We start from the raw sequence: 19,605 nt of genomic DNA, 5'->3' as shown, positions 1-19,605 counted from the left end.
AGTATCCTTATTTTTGCAATTTTGTCAAAATTAGATACAGATCCATAGCTAAGTGCACAAGTCTGTTTAATGATGCAACTACCCACAGCACCATGTACTCTCATTTAAAAAAATAAAATTATTAACCAGAATTTCATTTTTTCCCGAGCGCTTTCCATTTGGAAAGAAGGTCACAGAACACCACAGCCGAAACATAAAAACTACAGTTGCGCTCAGAAACCCCTCAAAACAAACAAGCAATTAATTTACTATCCCTGGATGATGCTATTAAATTAAAATTAAATTACATTTAATTAAATAAAAATAAATGTATGCATTTAGCAGACGCTTTTATCCAAAGCGACTTACAGTGCATTCAGGTTATCAATTTTTACCTATCATGTGTTCCCGGGGAATCGAACCCCCAACCTTGCACTTGACAACACAATGCTCTACCACTTGAGCTACAGGAACACTATTAAAATGATTTAATCAAATATTCCAGAAATAATGACTGACCACATAGCAAACTGCATTTTTAGCACTGGAATATGATTAGTGATTACCGGTTATAAGAAATACAACAGAAAGACTTTGCTATTAGCAGAGTTTTTATACCAGAAGCTCACATATAACTGATTTAGCAAAAATACAGAAGGCTGAAATGTATAGAATCCATTTTATATGCTGTTTTGTGCTTGTGTTCTGTGTTATCATGTGTGGCTTTACCTTTGTTCCCAGGTACATAATCTGGCCTGCATAGCCGCAAACAGACTGGTAACATGTCTTCTCTCCAACTAGAGCCTGAAGATGCACAGAGGAATAGTGATTCAATATTTCTATATGCCAAACACTTTCTATAGTTCCTCTACATCTCATGAATTGGCCACTGGGTTCTTCGTGTGTTTATATAATGTTTAGACAAAAGACATTAGCATTGACTCTTGAATCTGGTCTCGCAAAACCTGGTTTCAGCTTAAGGCATATTGTTTATCATATGTAAATGATATACAGACTGGCATCGACTGACTCCTCTTGTCTACATGAATATTTCTAGGCCAGAATAAGGGGGACAGCAGTAGGATTCTGGAAGTAAAAATTCCATACATTTTCTATTTTTACACCCTCAAGCCATCCTAGGTGTATTTGACATCCTTCTTTCAGATGAATACAATGAGAGTTATATTAGTAAACACCCTGACGTTTCCAAGCTTTATAATGGCAGTGGATTGCAACCAACAGCTATAAGCTCAAAAAAGTGAAAACATTATCATAAATGTGCTCCACATGGCTCCAGGGGGGTTAATAAAGGCCTTCTGAAGCAAAGCGATGAGTTTGTGTAAGAAAAATATTCATATTTATCACGTTACAAATTAAAATTCGAGCTTCCGGCCAAACAGCCATTCGCTGCTACTCAAGTCTAAAGCGCAACTTATGCAACTTGTGACATCAGAAGTAGTGTAGTGCGGTATGGCGTGACGTAAATATCAGCAGTACATCACATTACTCGCATAAGTTGCGCTTTAGACTTGAGTAGACTGCGAATGGCCGTTTGACCGGAAGCTCGAATTTTAATTTGTAACGTGATAAATATGAATATTTTTCTTACACAAACTCATCGCTTTGCTTCAGAAGGCCTTTATTAACCCCCCTGGAGCCATGTGGAGCACATTTATGATAATGTTTTCACTTTTTTGAGCTTATAGCTGTTGGCTGCAATCCACTGCCATTATAAAGCTTGGAAACATCAGGGTGTTTATTAATATAACTCTCATTGTATTCATCTGAAAGAAGTCACATACACCTAGGATGGTTTAAGGGTGACCAAATCATGGGCTGATTTTCATTTAAAAGTGAACTACTCTAATAAAGTATTTGTGGCCTTAAATTGATATTTTTTCAATCCTTATGAAGGAAATAAATGGGAACAAATATTTCCAAACCTAAGGTTGTGTTTCACAGTATAAGGTACAACATGCACAAGACTAAATGGTGAAGGCTCTGCAATGTCGTGATCCTGGTCTTTACCAGTGCTTGGCTGACATTTCCCCCGGTAGCGAGGGATTTAAAGTGGCTGCTGTTGTAAACCAGCTGCAGTTCGGCCAGGTCCACGGTTTCCAGCTCCTCCTGACTGGGCCTGTCCACCACTCGCAGCTTCTCTGTGCTGTCCATTAACACAAGTGTACGGGGGTTTATCCACTGCCAAGAGACATGAGACAACATGAAACCGTGCACACACTGCTATACAGGTAATTAGACTCTAATATGACTGCTAGTGAGGGTCTAACTCACGCTCAGACTGATGAGGTCACGGTTGAGTTGAAGCTGTCTCTGTTTGATGACATGGATGGTCCCAGACTCATCTTTTTTAACCTGAGCACCAAAACAGTCGAGTGGTTTGATTACTGTAGGACCTTATTTAAAGGTGAAGTATAACATTTCCACTGACAGTATTAAACAGATTTATGACTTGTTTTCTAACAACTTTCAACCATTGATAAACAGCATAAATGTCTTTGTTTGTGGCAAAGTTATCCCTCCCCAAACTCATGCTGTCGGTGTGTATGACCCCTAGGGGCGCTCAAACCAAATAGAAATGCCACATTTCCCCTTTAAGTCTACATTCTGTTTATGACTTTTAAATCAGTGTCGCTCAAACAGACCAGAAGGAAGTGGATGGTGTCTCCTCTACAGAAGGCCAGAACGGGGTTGATAGTTTTCTGTACTGCCACAAACTGCCAAGCCAGCAAGGGAACACTCGCAGGATCCGTCTGCATCCAAAAACATTTACAAACGTATGAGATATTCACAACTGCCAGACCAAAGCCACAGTTATCCTGCCATGTCTTTGTTTGCGCAATATGTTCTTGTTGTCACTCTCTCGCTGGTGCTCTTTGGGCTTTGCACTTAACAGGCATCTTTTCCTACCAGCAGAAATAAATCACCACTTTTCATTACAATTACTTTTCCTATGAGAAGATGTCATGGAAATGTTTGCAGGCACCTCAGAACTCCATCATAGCCCAAATCAATAATGAGAGGCAAGACTGAGTGATATCTGCGTGCTAATGGGCATCTGGGCCATGTGCTCTGTGCTAAATGAATGCAATTTAGCTCAATTTAATTGAAGGAGACAATAGACCAGATGAATCCAGGTCAACAATCACTTCAGAACTTTTGTTTAGAGGTTTGCAGCAATCTTAATAGGTAGTCTGCTTCATTTTGAACAAAAATGTTTAATGGCATCTTACTATGGAGCTCTATGTTTGAGTTGCGAGGAATTTAAATCTAACTTCAAATAAAAGCAATGTTTGATTTATTAATTTAAAAAAATTGTTGTGAACAATCATTTACAGATAACCTGTTCTAAAGTTAGCATTGAAACAGAAGTTAGGTCTGACTTTCATATTGTGATGCATTTCTGCGTAAAACGCAAATGTATGTGCAATATATGTGAACTGGTCAATTATTCGCAGTAATACCAGTAGCATGAACGGAGAGCAGAAATAAGATAAAATCATGAAATCATGACAACTTTAAATTTAAAACCCACTCTCATGTCAGCAAATCCAATAGAACTGCAACAGGACTAAATTCAGCAAAACATCTCTTTATCATACAGTTAAAACGCATGATGATCAATGGCTGCTCTAGAAGTACAGTTGTGATTTTGAAGATGAATGCAAGTCTAATGGTTTGGAACAACATGACTGAGTAAATGATGACAGAATTTAGATTTTTGGGTAAGCTATCCCTGACATATGCACGGACACGCTGAGATCAGGACTGAGTATTGTTAGGTAATAGTATACGTGCTGTGAAAACAAATGCTAACATAAATCTTAAATACAGAGGTTATAAGTTTTTCTGTTAGATGCCGTGTCGATGGGTGTTGGATAAGCACACAGATACACACATGAACACTGAGGATTAAAATGAGTACTGCACCTTGCCATAGGGAAAAGTCATCCACACTTTGAGTGAAGGCTTCAATCCAATCAGCAGAATCTGTCCAAATAAAGAGTTCAGAGGCGGAATAAGACTACAGTCCAACAGAAACCATTCGAGTGTGTTTGGGATGCTAGCAGCTGGCTGGTGCCCCAAACAAACAAGCAAATCACAAGATATAACTGAGAAAAAATACAAAAAAGAAACCTTTTGGAAACACTAATTTCACCCCATTTAATGCAGTGATACAGTGACACATATAGTAATACATAACGCTCAAACATTTGGGATTGGTAAGATTGTTCTGTTTTTGAAAGTCTCTTATGCTCAAGAAGGCTACAACTATTGTAGCTATACAACTATAATGAAAAATTCAGTTATAGATATAACTATATTATTACCATTTAATATAACTCTTCTGTTTAAATTGATTTTAAAATTTCATTTATTCCGGTGATGCAAAACTGAATTCTAAACAACCGTTACTCCAGTCTTCAGTGTCACATGATCCAGAAACGCATTATGATATAAATAAAAATAAATAAAAATGAGGTGCTTGTTTTTCTTCATTTCAGTGGATACGATAGAATTCCAATATTGGGACTAGGGCTGCAGACTGTAACCAAATAGTCCACTTTTTGCAAATGTCCTGCATTCTGGTCACACAGGTATGATTACAAAAGAATCTGATTATGTGCTGCTTTTTAAAATCCAAACATTTCCAAAAATCTTTTGAAAAAACACTAATGTCCATGGTAACATCTTAATATGTAACATTACTTTAAAAAATATATAATTTAAACATCTTTACCATTCAAAAAATAAAGGTGTTTTGACAAAAATCATAAAGTTTGATAAAAACATAATAACCACATTTCAGCCTAATAAATGACTGTGTATGTTTGGTCTGAACAAAAACGGTGATATTGTGACACCTCTAGTAGTCAGCAGTAGACAGCACTGAATGTATAAGTTTACCTTGGTGAGTGAGGCCATGGCCAGCAGCGAGTACTGGGTAATGGGATGATCTCGGAGTTCAGGTCCAGCATGTAGAGGCTCAACACAGCAAACCTCACCTTTAGAACCACTGAATAAACACCTGGATTCACACGTCCTCATTCCCATCACCCTTCTAGATAGAGACAGAGAGAGAGAGAGAGAGAGAGAGAGAGAGAGAATGTGAGCACATTCAGAATCCAGAACCTCTGTAATAGAGTCCCAGGAGTACAGCAGTTAATGATACAGTAGATACCTGCCAGGTAAGACTAGAGTCGTAACAGAATTCATCAATTGATACAGATTCAGATAATTAGGTTTCTGTTGGGATCTCTCAGAGTTTGAGTAATGTGACAGAGCTCTATTCTCTGCCATAGGCATAAGAAGCAATGGTAAGAAAAATGAACAGGAAATTTCAGGTAAAATATAACAAAAAAGTGAGTGTTAGTAATTGTTCATGCTGAAATAGAGTGGGTACACCATATTGACAAAGTTGGACTGTGTTCATTTAGTATATACTAACATGATATTTAATAAAATGTATTTCAGAATGGAATGCCAAAAAAACGTTTTTTTTTTAAATCAACAGAAAGGACGAATGGAGAAATACTAGAATATATGGAAATGTTTACTCTTAAATCATAAATGTTTTTTCTTAGTAGATGTTTTAAGGAGAACTGACTACTTGAAGTGGTACATTTAAGTTGATAATGGGTTACTGTCAGATGCATGAGGCTCTACTGCCCCCTACACACCAGTTATCTGTAGTAAAATAATATAATGTCAGATTCAGCTCATGGCATGTAACAAAAACAAAAGCGATGCACTGCAGTTTAAACATCTTGAATTTTAGGAAGCACATCTCACCTGAATGACAGCTCAAACACTGATCCGCCACTGTCATTACACACAGCTAGCGCCGGGTGGTCGGTAAACTACGGAAAGAGAAAAGTGCTTTATTCAGTGTCTAGGAACAACAAAGCATGTAAAGTGCAAATGTAAATACAGTGCAGAACCTTCACATGTAGTATGGCAGTGCCGGGTGGATGGGCGTCAGTGATAGTGCGGAGCAGCTTCCCATTGGCCAGATCCCACATGGTGATCTGCATTAGGAATAAAATACCACTTTCCATAAACATGTGCCTGGACATTCGGCCTCACCTGATCATAAGCTATTTGCCATCTAGATTTCTGCGGCTCACCTGTCCTTTGGCAAAGCCACACAGCAGTCGTGTGCAATCGTGATTAATACTGAGAGCTGACACCGCTCCATACTCCGCTCCTGTCGCTGTGGTGCCCAGACAGAGACGCAGAGCCTGGTTCTGATCTGAAATCAAAATATAGGCAACTGATTAGACAAAACAGCATTAAATGTCATTACATTTAACAAAAATGACACATACAGTGGTTTGTGTTTATGTAAATATACTTCCAAATGCAGCCGCAAGCAAAATACAAACAGACAAAGAGCGTGCAAACAGCCAAGGCAGATTTCTCAGCTCATATCATTGTTTCAGAAAAACGATGGTTTGCCCTTGCCACAATATCTTCGGTTGAAGGCCTCAAAATGTTTACCATACTGTATAAACTACACTAGAGTACACAGCATGCTCCATGGTTTAACATCTGATATGGTTATGGTGTGTGTGTGTGTGTGGGAGGCAGAGCACAATAACAGGCTGATGATGATGATGATAGTCGTGGGTCAACACGATCAGCTGTGGCTCAGTCGCACACTAGAAACACTGCCAGTGTGAAAGCACAGTGCATGCAGCTTCAATGCCACTTCTGCTCTGTTTACACCTCCAGTGTGAAGCAGGCATTACTGTGTAGCAATGCTAAACATGATGCAATGGGGAAAAATGTGGTGTTAATTAACGTAGTTTATATTATATTAATACATTACCTTTTCCTGAACATTCCCCCCGTGACGAGCCAAGACAGAGAGATAGTCCCAAAGTAGTTTAAAATACACTCACTGATGAATACTATTACAGTAAAGCATTCTTTTGTTTTACATTCATTATCAATAAAACACTGTGATAAACAAAGCCCTAGGAAGACTTTGATTAAACATAAATTCCACTGTAGTGACCTCTAGCAACTTCACCAGAACAGTACAAAGGACTGAAGCATGCTTACCGAATACTAGGACCAGACCATGTGACGTCCCAACAGCGATCACATTTGAAACCGTCTGCAAACACAAAAGCATTTCAGACAAGAAGGGACTTTTATTTTATTTTTATTAGATATCACCAGAAAGGTAAATACTCACTATTGCCGTTGGCAAGCCAGCATCAACTTTATCCTGAATAGAGATGGAAAGAGTAAAAGCACCACATTATAAAGTGAGCAACACAATTTCACTGGAATATTAGTAAATTCTGTTTGGAAATGTCTCTTATTAAAACAGGATTGTGCACCATTCACAACTGAACTGACTGAATTTGAATGAAATGGGAATTGAGTTAAATAATAAAAAATTTTTTTTTTAAAAGTGCTACTAGTCTTACCGCAGCAGATACTATCTGAGCGGAGATGCCTTTCAGCACATTGCGTCTGAGAACAGATCCATGTACTGTAGCATTCGTTTCCACTGCTTTCCTCCTCCTGAGGTGAACATACACAGACTCATTACTAAAAAGAAAACATGCATCACAACAGCAATACAGAGCAAGTGCTGTTAATGTGAAGCCAGGGTAAGAAAGAGTCCTTTCCTCTTCAGGTGTGTGCGGTCTCCACTGTCAGAGCTGGCCAGAGATGAGGTCTCACACGAGTGGGCATCAATGTTCTCCGTGTTCAAAAGACACGTGTCCTCCAGAATGAATGGCTCGTCCTCATCTTCAGGCTGAAGACAAGAGGGTTGACAACCAAAATATTTACTGTCACAAAACAAAGGCACTTTCTGTAATTCTAGTTTAAACAATAATAATAATAATAATAAATCTTTTTCTCTCTCGCTCTGCTTTTGTGCATCTCACTTCTGCTCTAGTTACCGTACTAATCCAGCTTATACTTGAAACTGGGTATTGTGTATATAATTTGTTGGCTCTTATTATGATACATTTCTTGCGGTGTTACTCATTTGAATAAAATTATCTACAGTAAATGAATAAATCTCATGTCTACTAAATTAAGATGCTAAAAGAATGCATACAAGATAATTAAAAAATACAAGGTAAACAAATAAAATGTACCAATCAAACAATTAAAAAAAAGGATTTATCACAATAATGTAAAAAGTGAGTGATAAAAAAAGATTATTGTGGCAGCTCCATGGTGTATGAATGATATCAGATGATAATACAATATCCATGTAAAATAAAACATTTCCAATTACGAAGGTATTTTCATTGTACTGAATAGAAGTACTTATTTTTTTATTATTATTTTTTTTTCATTTTGCTATTTTTGGTTTGTGTAATACATGGATAAGAAATAGGCAAAATTTTGAACTGAACACTTGACTAAAATTAGATTATAATTATCTAATTATATATATAGAGAGAGAGAGAGAGAGAGAGCAGCAAATAGAATGATTTCTGAAGGATCATGTGACACTGAAGACTGGAGTAATGGCTGCTGAGAATTCAGCTTTGCCATCACAGGTGTAAATTACAGTTTTAAATATATTCAAACAGAATACGGTTTTCAAAATGCAATAATATTTCATAATATTACTGTTTAACCTGTGTTATTTGATCAAATAAATGCATTGGTAAGCAGAAGAGACTTAAAACTGACCCGATCACAAACATTTTAGCAACAGCATATAAATGATGCCTACATATGACTTTCTTTACAAACCATTTTAATGAATGAGAGGACAATATTTCGTTTATAATAGATAGTTTATAATCATACTCCAGTTTATGTTATTTCATAGCTTTTAGGACTTTTAAAAATGCTCATAGATGTAAAAATGCTCGTAGGTGTAATGTGAAGATAGTGTAAGGTGACTGTCCTGACACACTGACCTCATTCAGGATGCTCTCTAGGGTCGGAGGAGTGTCCACTTGAGGGATGTCAAACTCTTTATCGTCAATCTAAGATAAAAACGTCCTTCGTATGAAATCATACATGTATCACAGTAGCACACTGCCATTTTTCGATGTGAATACTGCAGGTTTCTTACCATACACACAAAATAACAGCTTTACATGTTACAAAACATTCACATTTACAAAAACATATTCCACAAACAGCGAACTCACTGACTATGAGAGACGAGCACGTATTAAACGCCCTGATCTCAAGCGCAGCTTTAGTAAAGTGTCATTAAGAACAACACGAAGCTTGTGACGAACCAGTTTCAACAAAACCACCACAACAAACACTGAAGCAGTCAATCTCAGTCTTACCGCCTCTATTTCCATTAAATTGAGCTGCGAGGACGCAGACACGAGACTGCGACTGTCCGGAGATTCAGCCATTACACAGTCATAGAGAAGCTGTCGAGTGTAATATCATTTAATTTATATTTTTATCAGATATAGTCATAGGGCTCTGCAGCAGTACGTCCCTGATCGTGTCGGAAGAGGCGGGACCTGACGGCTTACGTATTACGTAACTTTCTTCTTCTTCTTTATCCTTCCGCCACCTGCTGGGATGGAGTGTGAGGCGATGACATCAAGGGAAAGGCTAATAATAATAATAATAATAATAATAATAATAATAATAATAATAATAATAATAATCCTTCTACCTATATTTTATTATATACATTTGTTCTTTTCAGATAATTAATAACAGCTTTATAACCTTTATGACAACCGTTTAACATGTTCTGTACTTTCATAGAATTAATGCCAGCAGATTTTAATTCCTCTTTTAACTGTACTCTTTCCCTTTCATGTGCCCTACATTTAATCAGCACATGCTCTACAGTTTCTGGAAGTCCACAATGAGTAGATTGACCAGATCCATGTCTCCTTATCATCTGGAGTGATTTATTACAGTTTTTGCCCGTAGCTTGAACACTATAGACCCATGCTTAGACTAAAGTAACACAACTTGAAGCTTTTGTTATCATACCTCAAACACATGTACCCATACCTTAAGCAAAAGCACTGCTTTGCACTCTAGTTGCAATTCTGCAACACACTTACTCCTTTATGCAACACACTTGGTCCTGCATACTACACTCTATTTCATACATAAGACACTTCGTTCAAAAATGAAATCTCAGGGTGCCATTTGGAAAACACATGTATCCAAAATACAAAACACATCGGGTAATTGCTACCACTCAAATACTCAACTGAAGACACTTACTTGCAAAACTGAACACCAATCAGCCAGCTACAAAAAGCCCTCAGTTTAGCCATTTCAAGAACTTTGCAAGCATGGATGGAGGGAGAGCAAGAAGAAGAGGAGGAGGAGGAGGAAGAGGAAGATTAGGAGGAAGAGGAGGAGGTTGAAGAGGCCATGCACGAACCCCTATTTCTGATGATATAAGTGCAACTTTGGTGGACCATGTCATCAACCATGGCCTGACTGTGAGGGAAGCTGGGCAGAGTCCACCCACACGCCGCATGTCTCTTCTGCAGGCAATGGAACTGTAGTGACATTCAGGTGACAGCAATCCATGGATGGTTTCGACGTGCAAGGGGATATTTTCCCCGGTGCCTAGCGGGAGAAGACATTGCTTGCGATGTGGATGAGGCCAACAGACGGCGGGATCCATGAGCCCACGAATGCACAATTTCCATGATTTTCTGTGTTTACAGTATAGTGTTTATATATATATATATATATATATATATATATATATTTTTTTTTTTTTTTTGCTTTATCTGAATTCATGTTACTGCAATGTACAGTGCTACAATGTACAATATTGAGCAGGCCTATTTGCTTTTTTGGTTGTTTGAAAATGTGCCTCCTGAAAATATGCCCTCTGAATAAACAGTGAAAATCAAAGACTGCAGTGTTTTATATAAAGTAGACGTTCCCCCTGATCTGAAAGTGTATGCATAAGATGCAAGTATGTTTCATTTTGTCAGCAGAGTTATACTTTGACAAAGGAATGTTAGGTTTTGATAGCAGAGTTTAGGTTTTGATAGTAGAGCTTCAATTTGACACAGATGTGAATGGTATATTTCCCAGTGTTGTGTCATGTTTACTTGTGTGTAGAGTTTTGGCACAACGAGCGAAGTTTCGCAAAATGTGTTCAAGCAACGGGCAAAAACTGTAACGCACAGATTGGCACAATGTAGCCTACTTCATTTAAATGATGGTAAGGCCAATAAATTGATTAGGTCAGATAAGATTTACTGTCACATTGAGCTAAATTGCAGTGACAGTTCTTTAAAAATATAAAAAAATAAAAATAAAAACCTTAAATTATACCAGTGTATAATGCATGAGCTAGCTATGGTACACTAACCCATCCTTTGTTAATGAGAGACCTTTTCCTCTTTTCATCTGCTGGCAGAGATACACCAGAGACAGCAGACAAATGTCAACCTTGTCACTTCATTGCTCTGAAAAAAAGGAAGACACTGGTTCTGTGTCGTCAGTAATGACAGACCTCACATTGTTACTGCTCTGTTCACTTTCTTTCTGAAATGTGGAAAAGCTGTTAAAATAAAACTCCAACAGGTGCAGTAACTAATATTAATGCTAAATAATCAAAACAAGGTTCATTTGTTGTCTGGAGTAGTAAAGTTAATGAGATACAGTATATTTCTCATTTAGAGATATTTCAGTTCTCAGGGTTCCATGCAGGAGAAGTATTTGATTGCTAGTCACAGATGGATGATCCTACACAGCTCTTTCTTTGGCTGAGAAGAGATCTGGAGAGGAATCCAAAGACAGGGTGGTGTTTCTGGCTCAGGTCCGCGGTCACCATCAGGCATATATTTAGAACCAGCATCTCCAAATACTTTCCAAACAGAAAAGACCTGGGCCAAAATCACTTTAAGACCAGATTTCTGTTTTTATGCAATTGCATTGTTTATTGAATTGCAATCTAAAGACTCTTCATTTGATACATGCAATGAAATAAAATATTGTTTTCTTTTCTTATTTTAGTTTTATTTTAAAGACTCCACACACAGGACTGCAGTATTATTGAGGATGTTTGTACAGAAGAAGGGCAAACATCAGCTGTTGATATGCTTGTGCAGGAAGAGGATGGGTAAACCTTTTTGAAAGAGATAAGCATGGATGACGGGAAATATACTGCCATTGTGCTGTATTTGGTAAGATCTGCATGCTTGCGTGAGTTGGATTTATAAATGATCTAATGAGACATGCTTGAAAAGGAAGGGAATATCTATTTGTTGCGTCCAATCAGACAATGATGCAAACTGACTAACTATCAGAGTTCATTTGAATGATTCTAATAGTTGAATTAACCAAAAGGCTGACAAAAAGCAGGTGTTACGTTGTGAAAACTATAAATATATATCGCATATTGTTTTAAAATAAATATAAGAATATAAGGTACATTTAAAGTCTGCATAAAATGTCCATATATTCTATGTGGTTGCAAAGATGTATACTGTTCAAAAGTTTAGAATTCATTTTTTAGCTCATCAAGGCTGCATTAATTTGATCAAAAATACAATATTGTGAAATATTTAGTCCTGTGATGTAAAGCTGAATTTTCAACATCATTACCCCAGTCTTCAGTGTTGCATGAGCCTTCAGAAATCATTCTAATATGCTGAATTTTAAATAGAAAATAGACTTCATAAATAGGATTTACTGTCACATTTGATGAAGTAAAAGATTGAATGTACCCATGCTGAAGAAAAATATAAATATAAAATATTATCTGGACTGGTAGTGTTAGTTTTGGTGATTTTTGTCCAATACACAAATGTAATATATGTACATACATTATATTTCCATATATGAAATATATTGTCATATGAAGTAAAAACTTATGAAAGCTAATAGACATTGGAACTATTTCATATACACTCTAAACAACTAAAAGTGGTTCATTGGTTTGTGTCATAGGGGAACCACTTTAAGCACTAAACAGCAACGGTTTCAAATGATGCTACAGTATGTCGAACCATAAGAGGAACACCATTCTCCTCCTTAGGATTCAGATATGTAACTTCACTCTCATATGTTTGCTATGAATGGGAATTCATTAATATGGCAAAAGCTCTTTTAAATCATTTTTATGCTTTTCTAAGTCTGGCAATATTTCCTTATAGGGTGGCTTTGGGGTAAAAAGGTCGAATCATGATATTTTCAGGAAATACACTGTATTTTGTGTTTTTATTTAACCCTTTCCCCAACTAAACTAAGAGACTACAACAGAGTAAGAGAAACAGTAAAGAACTAACACAGGGTTCTTTGTTTGTCAGTGGTGCTATAACACCTTACCACCCAAAGAACCACTGAAGAACTAATGTAAAAACCTGCCAATATATTAAAAATTATAGTGTGTGTGTGTTTGTATATATCTTCCTGGGACCCAGGCATAGACTTTTGCCATTAAGAGGATATTATATTTTAGCGAATTTCTAAAATATGCCACTGTTTCAAGTCCTGTACCCAACACATTCAGAGATTTTTAGAGATTTTTAGAGATACCAGATGTTTGGGGGTTTGACCACAAATAGTCCCTCTCCTTGGTTTTTAAAAAATGACTGATATTGGCCAAATGATCAAATTTAGCACTCTTATGGACATATGATAATACTTCGTAATCGTTTTAAATCTGACTAACTTCCAAATTTTGTCATGCATTCAAACATCACAGGAAAAGGTTGTGTTGTTTCAGATCGGAAATATGGGAAGTTTGTATTTGTTATAAACTTGGGATACATATAGACTTTCTCTTCCAGTCAAAAATATTGGTGACTCATCTTGATCAACACACATCAAATTCACTGATCTTTGATCAAACTGAATTCTAGCAGATCCTCTTGCAAATGTCTTGCATAATGCTACTTTGGGAAGTTTCTACTTGAAAGTTCAGAAACCGTAAAACATGATGTCTACAAAGCAATTTTGGTTGTAGTAGAACTGCTAAACAATTTTATATGTCTTTCTCTTTTTCCCTCTTTCTCTCGCTTTCAGCGATCTTCATAACCTTTACAGCATAAATGAGATTGTCTTAGAATATGATTGTATGCAGGAGTTTTCCAAATGCAAGATCGTTAAAGCCACCCATATCAACGACAAGGCCATTCTTTCATTTGAAAAGCTTATTTTACCTGGCAGGGTTATGGTTTGTTAGGAACACCATCAACCTCTTCAGAAATCCAACTTTACATAACTGAAGAGAGATAAACTGAAGTGTTCCAGTCTGCTGTTACATATCTCTTGAGATTGCTGACACTCAAGAGAGAAGATCAGGTTTCAGATGTAGCCATCAATGCAGCAGTAAGAGAAGGTGAATCTGTCAGTGGTACATTGGAAATTGAAATTCAGAATAGCTCTGTTGTGAGAGACACACACACACACACGCCAATATCCTGGCCATAATTCATGATTCACATCCAAGTTTATTCTCACTGGCTGTCTCTAGATCAAGCCAGCTGAGTCAATCTATTATTTATGAGCGAGTTCAGAGTCTCAATAGAATTCGCCAGAACCTGTAGATCACCTGACAGAACAGGGACTGTTCATCTCAGTGGAAGAAAGTGGCCCTTTAGCTCGACTGCCGTATAATAAGGTGATGACCGGCCATGCGTGATGTAATCTGAAAAGCCTGAAATGAGTCCGAGATCTAAAAGTGAGAGCAGCATTAAAGAAAGTAGAGAGATGAGTGAGGCAGAAACGCTGATCAGAGGACAGACTGATAAAAATAGAGGCGAGCAGACGGATCTGTGGGAGAAAGAGTGGCTCAGAGTCAAAGGGCTGTTCAATAAAAGCAGTGTCAATTAGAGCTAGAAAACAATGAGCCATTACAGCCATAGTGAGTGAGTGACATATCATCACCACAACATATACATGTTAGTATGGATTAATCATTTATAGGTCACTAGGCAAATTCATGACACTGACAATGTTAAAAAGTCACAACAGATCAGATTTCTTTGATTTCATAAACATGCTGTGCGAATTTTTCCAAAAAGGTCACATATCAACTACTCAAAATGCCAGGAATTCATGATAATTTCTCAGTTTTTTGCCTTTTCACTCAAAATGTTAATCATATATAATTTATAATTAGACTAAATGGAAAAATAGGCTTTTTTTCTAGACTAATGAACCTCACTGTATGTGTTCAGTTTATAAAGACAATGATATTTTGTAATAAATCGCGATTTCAAAAATGAGCACATGATAATGCATGAATGAAAATTTGTTTTAAATGTACTCATTGTCAGGCCATCCATGAAGTAGATAAGTTTGTGTCTTTGTGGGAACAAGTCTAGCATTACATGCTCACCAAGGGATTCTCTTCACAGGACATTAGTTGATTGACTGGGGTCATGTGGATTACTTGTAGATTATTGTGATGTTTTTATCAACTGTTTGGACTCTCATTCTGACGGCACCCATTCACTGCACAGGCAGCAATTGAAGTGATGCTAAATTTCTCCAAATCCATTCCCTTTAAAAAAACAATCTCATCTACATTTTGTATGGCCTGAGGATGAGTAGATCTTCATCAAATTTTCTTTTCTGGGTAAACTGTTCCTTTAAGGCATAAAACAAAAGTTTATAATATAGATTTAATGCGGGGGCGTGCAACAAAACATGTCTTATGGCGTGGCAAATGTCAACATCATTATCTCAATTCATTGCAAGACAAAACACCATAAGAGAGGGGGTGGAAACATACATTTCCAATTGGAACTCATCAAGACAGAATAACTCATTAAATGTTATGTAGAACGGAAAAACACCCAAGGGAATCAGATATCATTTTATCTGGCTGAACGAAGAGGGCTGGATAATTCACGAAGAATTCTCTGGTAGATTGTTAATTGAGCAGGGCCAGTTTTTGACACAGGACCAGCAATACAAGCAGCACTAATTGGCCTTCCAGTGTCCCTAGAGGAACAGAAGGAATAAGGTGTGTGTGTGTGTGTGTGTGCGTGTGTGTTTATAAGTAAGGGTGAGTCAAAAAGAAAGCAAGAGAGGGAAGGATAGACAGAAAGAAAGAAAAAAGAAAGAAAGAGAAAGAGCATTATAATTTCAACCAAAGGCTGAAGCAGGCAAACCCATTGATCTTTCAAAAGAGGGACGTGCTCGCTCAAAAATCTGATTCAAGGTTCTTCACAAGTTAATAAGATATTGATGTTTGTGCAGCATATATCTTGTATGATACACCGCATAATATAAAGTGTTTCACAAGAAAAATGTTAATGTAGTGCAAATAGCAAACAATATATATATTTTTTTTTCCATCAGCAAGATACGTCAGTATCTGTCCATATCATGGATCAATTTCATCAATTTGATTTTTCAGAAGCACTCCTTGAAAAGTTTGTAAAATGCAATCATCACATCAAAATGATCATTATTAGGATATATTGCTGACTGTATTGTTGTTGAAATGTGCACAAAACTTAGTAATATTAATTATTCCTTAATAAGCATCGAGTAAACATTATAGTAACTCAATTAAATACAGCACTTAAACAGCTAACAAAATCATTTAGACTCATGTAAACACTGTGTGTAGAAGATAAACTGAACATAAACACAGCAACAGAACATCTTTGAATAAAGGTAATCCTGTGTGTTGTGATATCCAGATAACTGTTAAAGATACATTTAAACACATTTTGGTAGCAAGGAGAAGGACTGAATTTATTTTGCACTGACAAGCATACAAACCATCAAAAATGTTGCTGATTTAACAAATGAAAAGAAACATCATGGCCTTCATTCTGTAATTCATTGCACTCTTGTATGCCAAGGACCCAGATGAGAATTCACAGTGTTTTTACTGTACAGAATGAAACGAAGCATGACAAATGGTGAAAAAAGTGAGCATCTCCAGTATTTCTCAAAGTAACTCACTGTAAAAACAAATATATATATACCTATACAGTTATTAATATTGCAAATACACATATTGTCAAACCTATACATGAACAAGCTAATTAAGGAATTCAGGGAACTTGAAAATTACAGGCAGGTGTGTTTGAGAAGGGTTGGCACTGAACTCTGCAGGAAGGTAGCTCTCCAGGAGAAGGGAATCCCTGTTCTATAAATGTAAACCAGACATGCTGCATTCACCATGTTGGCTTTTTTATGTGACTTACAGTATAACTGATGCTGCTTCCATCCAATTATGAATCCTTTCCCTAGGCTTCATGGGATAAAAAGCGTCCCTCATATGCATAATTCAAAATTGCAGGTAGTAGGTCATCCGGGAACTCACCGACTACTGTTTTATGAATACTGGGAATTCAGTCACGCATAATTTTGGAAAAATAGGCCGTAGAGATGTTCTGTATTTCTCCTATATTTTGCCATGTTTCTGTTGTTTAGACTCTACCTTAATAACTACAACATTATGGTTTGATGCTACTTAACGGATTTCTTGTTTGATTCTGTTATTTGATGACCAATCAGCAACTTCAATTTTTCGTGTGACTGACTGAAGTGTACACTGTAAAAAAAAATGCCGTTAAATAACAGTAATTTTCTGGCAGCAGGGGCGCCAGTAAAGTACTGTTAATTTACAGCTCTTAACCATTAATTTACCACTCTTATTTTTTTAACAGTATTTTACCGTAAATTCTACCATGGAAATTAACTCCACTCCCACTGCTTCAAACAGTTCGAGTTTTTAAAACTAGCATTCCTACGATGTTAGCACTATGAACTTATTTCATTTGAGTCCACTGAGAAGGAATATTTCTTAATATAACGATGCAAACACTTAATGTGCAGTAATAAAGTAACTAAATACATGACTTTTACTCAAATCACTGCAGCTCATTGTCAGCTATACCACACATGTATATGCTGAAGTACTTAACACAGAGATCATCACTGTATCAGCGACTCCACATTTACTGCCTTTATATAAAGCAGCAGAAAATCAGAAATTGTGGCTCATCATTGACTGAAGCACCGGCTCTACTCTCCAGCACAATGGTGAACAACAAAACTACATTAAACTAAACGATTTCTCTTGTGCAAACACACATTAATACAGTCAAGTTCAGTATTTACTCTCATTATCAGTGTATGACTTTGCCTAGTTTTTTTTTCTATGGATGTTCACAAATATTTTAGTTAAATTAATTTTTTTTTCATTTGGTAAATCTGACGTTTACATTTTACAGTATATTACTGTTTTTCCTTGACTTAACGGCAACAAACTGTAGAAAAACACTTTTTTTGCTGGCAACCATTAATTTACGGCAAGAAACAGTTGAAAAACAGTTATTTACTGGCAGCAGGGGCGCCAGTAAATAACTGTTTTTCTACAGTTTGTTTCCTGTAAATTAATTACAGTTTATTACTGTTAAATTATGTTTCATGCTGTTTTTTCTTCATCTTAAATCTTTAACCCTTTAAACCCCACAAGAAAATCCTCAGTTTTAAATGAACACTTATAATGTGTGCACACTACAGAGTGTTAGAGTAACACTGAATCAGTGAAGTTAATGAGATAATTCGGTGATTAATTGATGATTGAGCATTAGTGATAAACACCTGCAGAATCACTGAAGGAAAGAGAAACACAAGATCTACAAATGACTTCAGCCACAGCCTTAGATGAAATCAACTGAATAAAAGAATACATCAAATCTCTCAAGATCTGATTAAACAACTATTAAAACAGCTTCACCAGATTCACATTACTAACCAGACTGACTTTATTTCTGTCAGATGTCTACAGAAGAACTTATGGAGAGTTAAATAGGTTTAGATGTTTTTTTCACTACCATGATGGAGATCAGTGTTTACTTTAGTTGGGCTCTTGAACATGACTTTTCAACAACTATGGTTTTTTTTAACATGCTGTAACAATGCGTCTTTGGAACTTGTTATAGCAAAACAAAAGTACACAGAAGAAAAAAAAATCTGATATTGTTGTTTATATATTGACAAGAACAAACACTATTATTTCTGATCTAATCCCGTGTCTCTTCTCTTATTGAATATTGATATTACAGCATAAGAATGAACACTTCTGAGCCATAAGTTATAAAAGACTGTTAAGAAAATTTCACTCATAATAAAAAAAAAACCTTTGCCGAAATTTAGACAGAAACATCAAGAATCAGCGTATGAATCACAACAATGGTGACAATCCACAAAATAAATGAACAGATCAGCTCTGAACATCACAACACATGCTACTAAAACTTAAAACAAATGCAAAATTATAAGCACATAAGAATTCAAGAAAATAAGTGAACAATTCAGGGGCATAATTTATTCATGCCCCAATGCATGCTGGGAGTCATGGATGAGTTTTATCCTGTGCGGGTACCCAGCATGCATTGCATCATAAACCTTTTGATTGTCACCATTGTTGAGATTAATATGCTGATTGTTGATGTCTCTCTTTCAGTGTTGTGAGGACTGCTGCCCAAAATATTTAAAGCTCAAAATTTCATTAAATCCATATCCAGATAATCACATTACCATTCAATCTTATAAAATTGAAGAAACAAACAAAAGAAAAGTGTTATTCACTCATATATTTCAACACCAAATTATGAATTGACTATTATAGCAACAAGTCAGTCTAGTAGATCATGCTTGACAGAAACCGTCATAATCACT

General features: G+C 36.5%; 1 protein-coding gene across 1 annotated transcript in view; it reads right to left on the bottom strand.

The window, feature by feature from the left end:
- LOC128015571 (vacuolar protein sorting-associated protein 8 homolog) overlaps positions 1-9,472 on the bottom strand; it is a 116,880-nt gene extending 107,408 nt beyond the window's left edge. Inside the window, exons 1-15 of the mRNA XM_052599493.1 lie at positions 9,288-9,472; positions 8,904-8,972; positions 7,646-7,774; positions 7,440-7,538; positions 7,202-7,234; positions 7,066-7,120; positions 6,126-6,250; positions 5,940-6,026; positions 5,791-5,858; positions 4,906-5,059; positions 3,928-3,987; positions 2,643-2,750; positions 2,272-2,352; positions 2,008-2,178; positions 709-783 (exon numbers count right to left, since the gene is read on the bottom strand). Of these exons, the coding sequence (XP_052455453.1) occupies positions 709-783; positions 2,008-2,178; positions 2,272-2,352; positions 2,643-2,750; positions 3,928-3,987; positions 4,906-5,059; positions 5,791-5,858; positions 5,940-6,026; positions 6,126-6,250; positions 7,066-7,120; positions 7,202-7,234; positions 7,440-7,538; positions 7,646-7,774; positions 8,904-8,972; positions 9,288-9,359 (1,386 nt within the window). The 5' untranslated portion in view covers positions 9,360-9,472. The remainder of the gene's footprint in view (positions 1-708; positions 784-2,007; positions 2,179-2,271; positions 2,353-2,642; positions 2,751-3,927; positions 3,988-4,905; positions 5,060-5,790; positions 5,859-5,939; positions 6,027-6,125; positions 6,251-7,065; positions 7,121-7,201; positions 7,235-7,439; positions 7,539-7,645; positions 7,775-8,903; positions 8,973-9,287) is intronic.
- Between the last annotated feature and the right edge of the window lie 10,133 nt (positions 9,473-19,605).

The sequence above is a fragment of the Carassius gibelio genome, chromosome A1, assembly GCF_023724105.1.
Source record: "Carassius gibelio isolate Cgi1373 ecotype wild population from Czech Republic chromosome A1, carGib1.2-hapl.c, whole genome shotgun sequence".
NCBI classification, from domain to species: Eukaryota; Metazoa; Chordata; class Actinopteri; order Cypriniformes; family Cyprinidae; genus Carassius; species Carassius gibelio.
The sequence above is the reverse complement of the archived record's forward strand: the minus strand, read 5'-3'. Positions and strand labels throughout refer to the sequence as shown.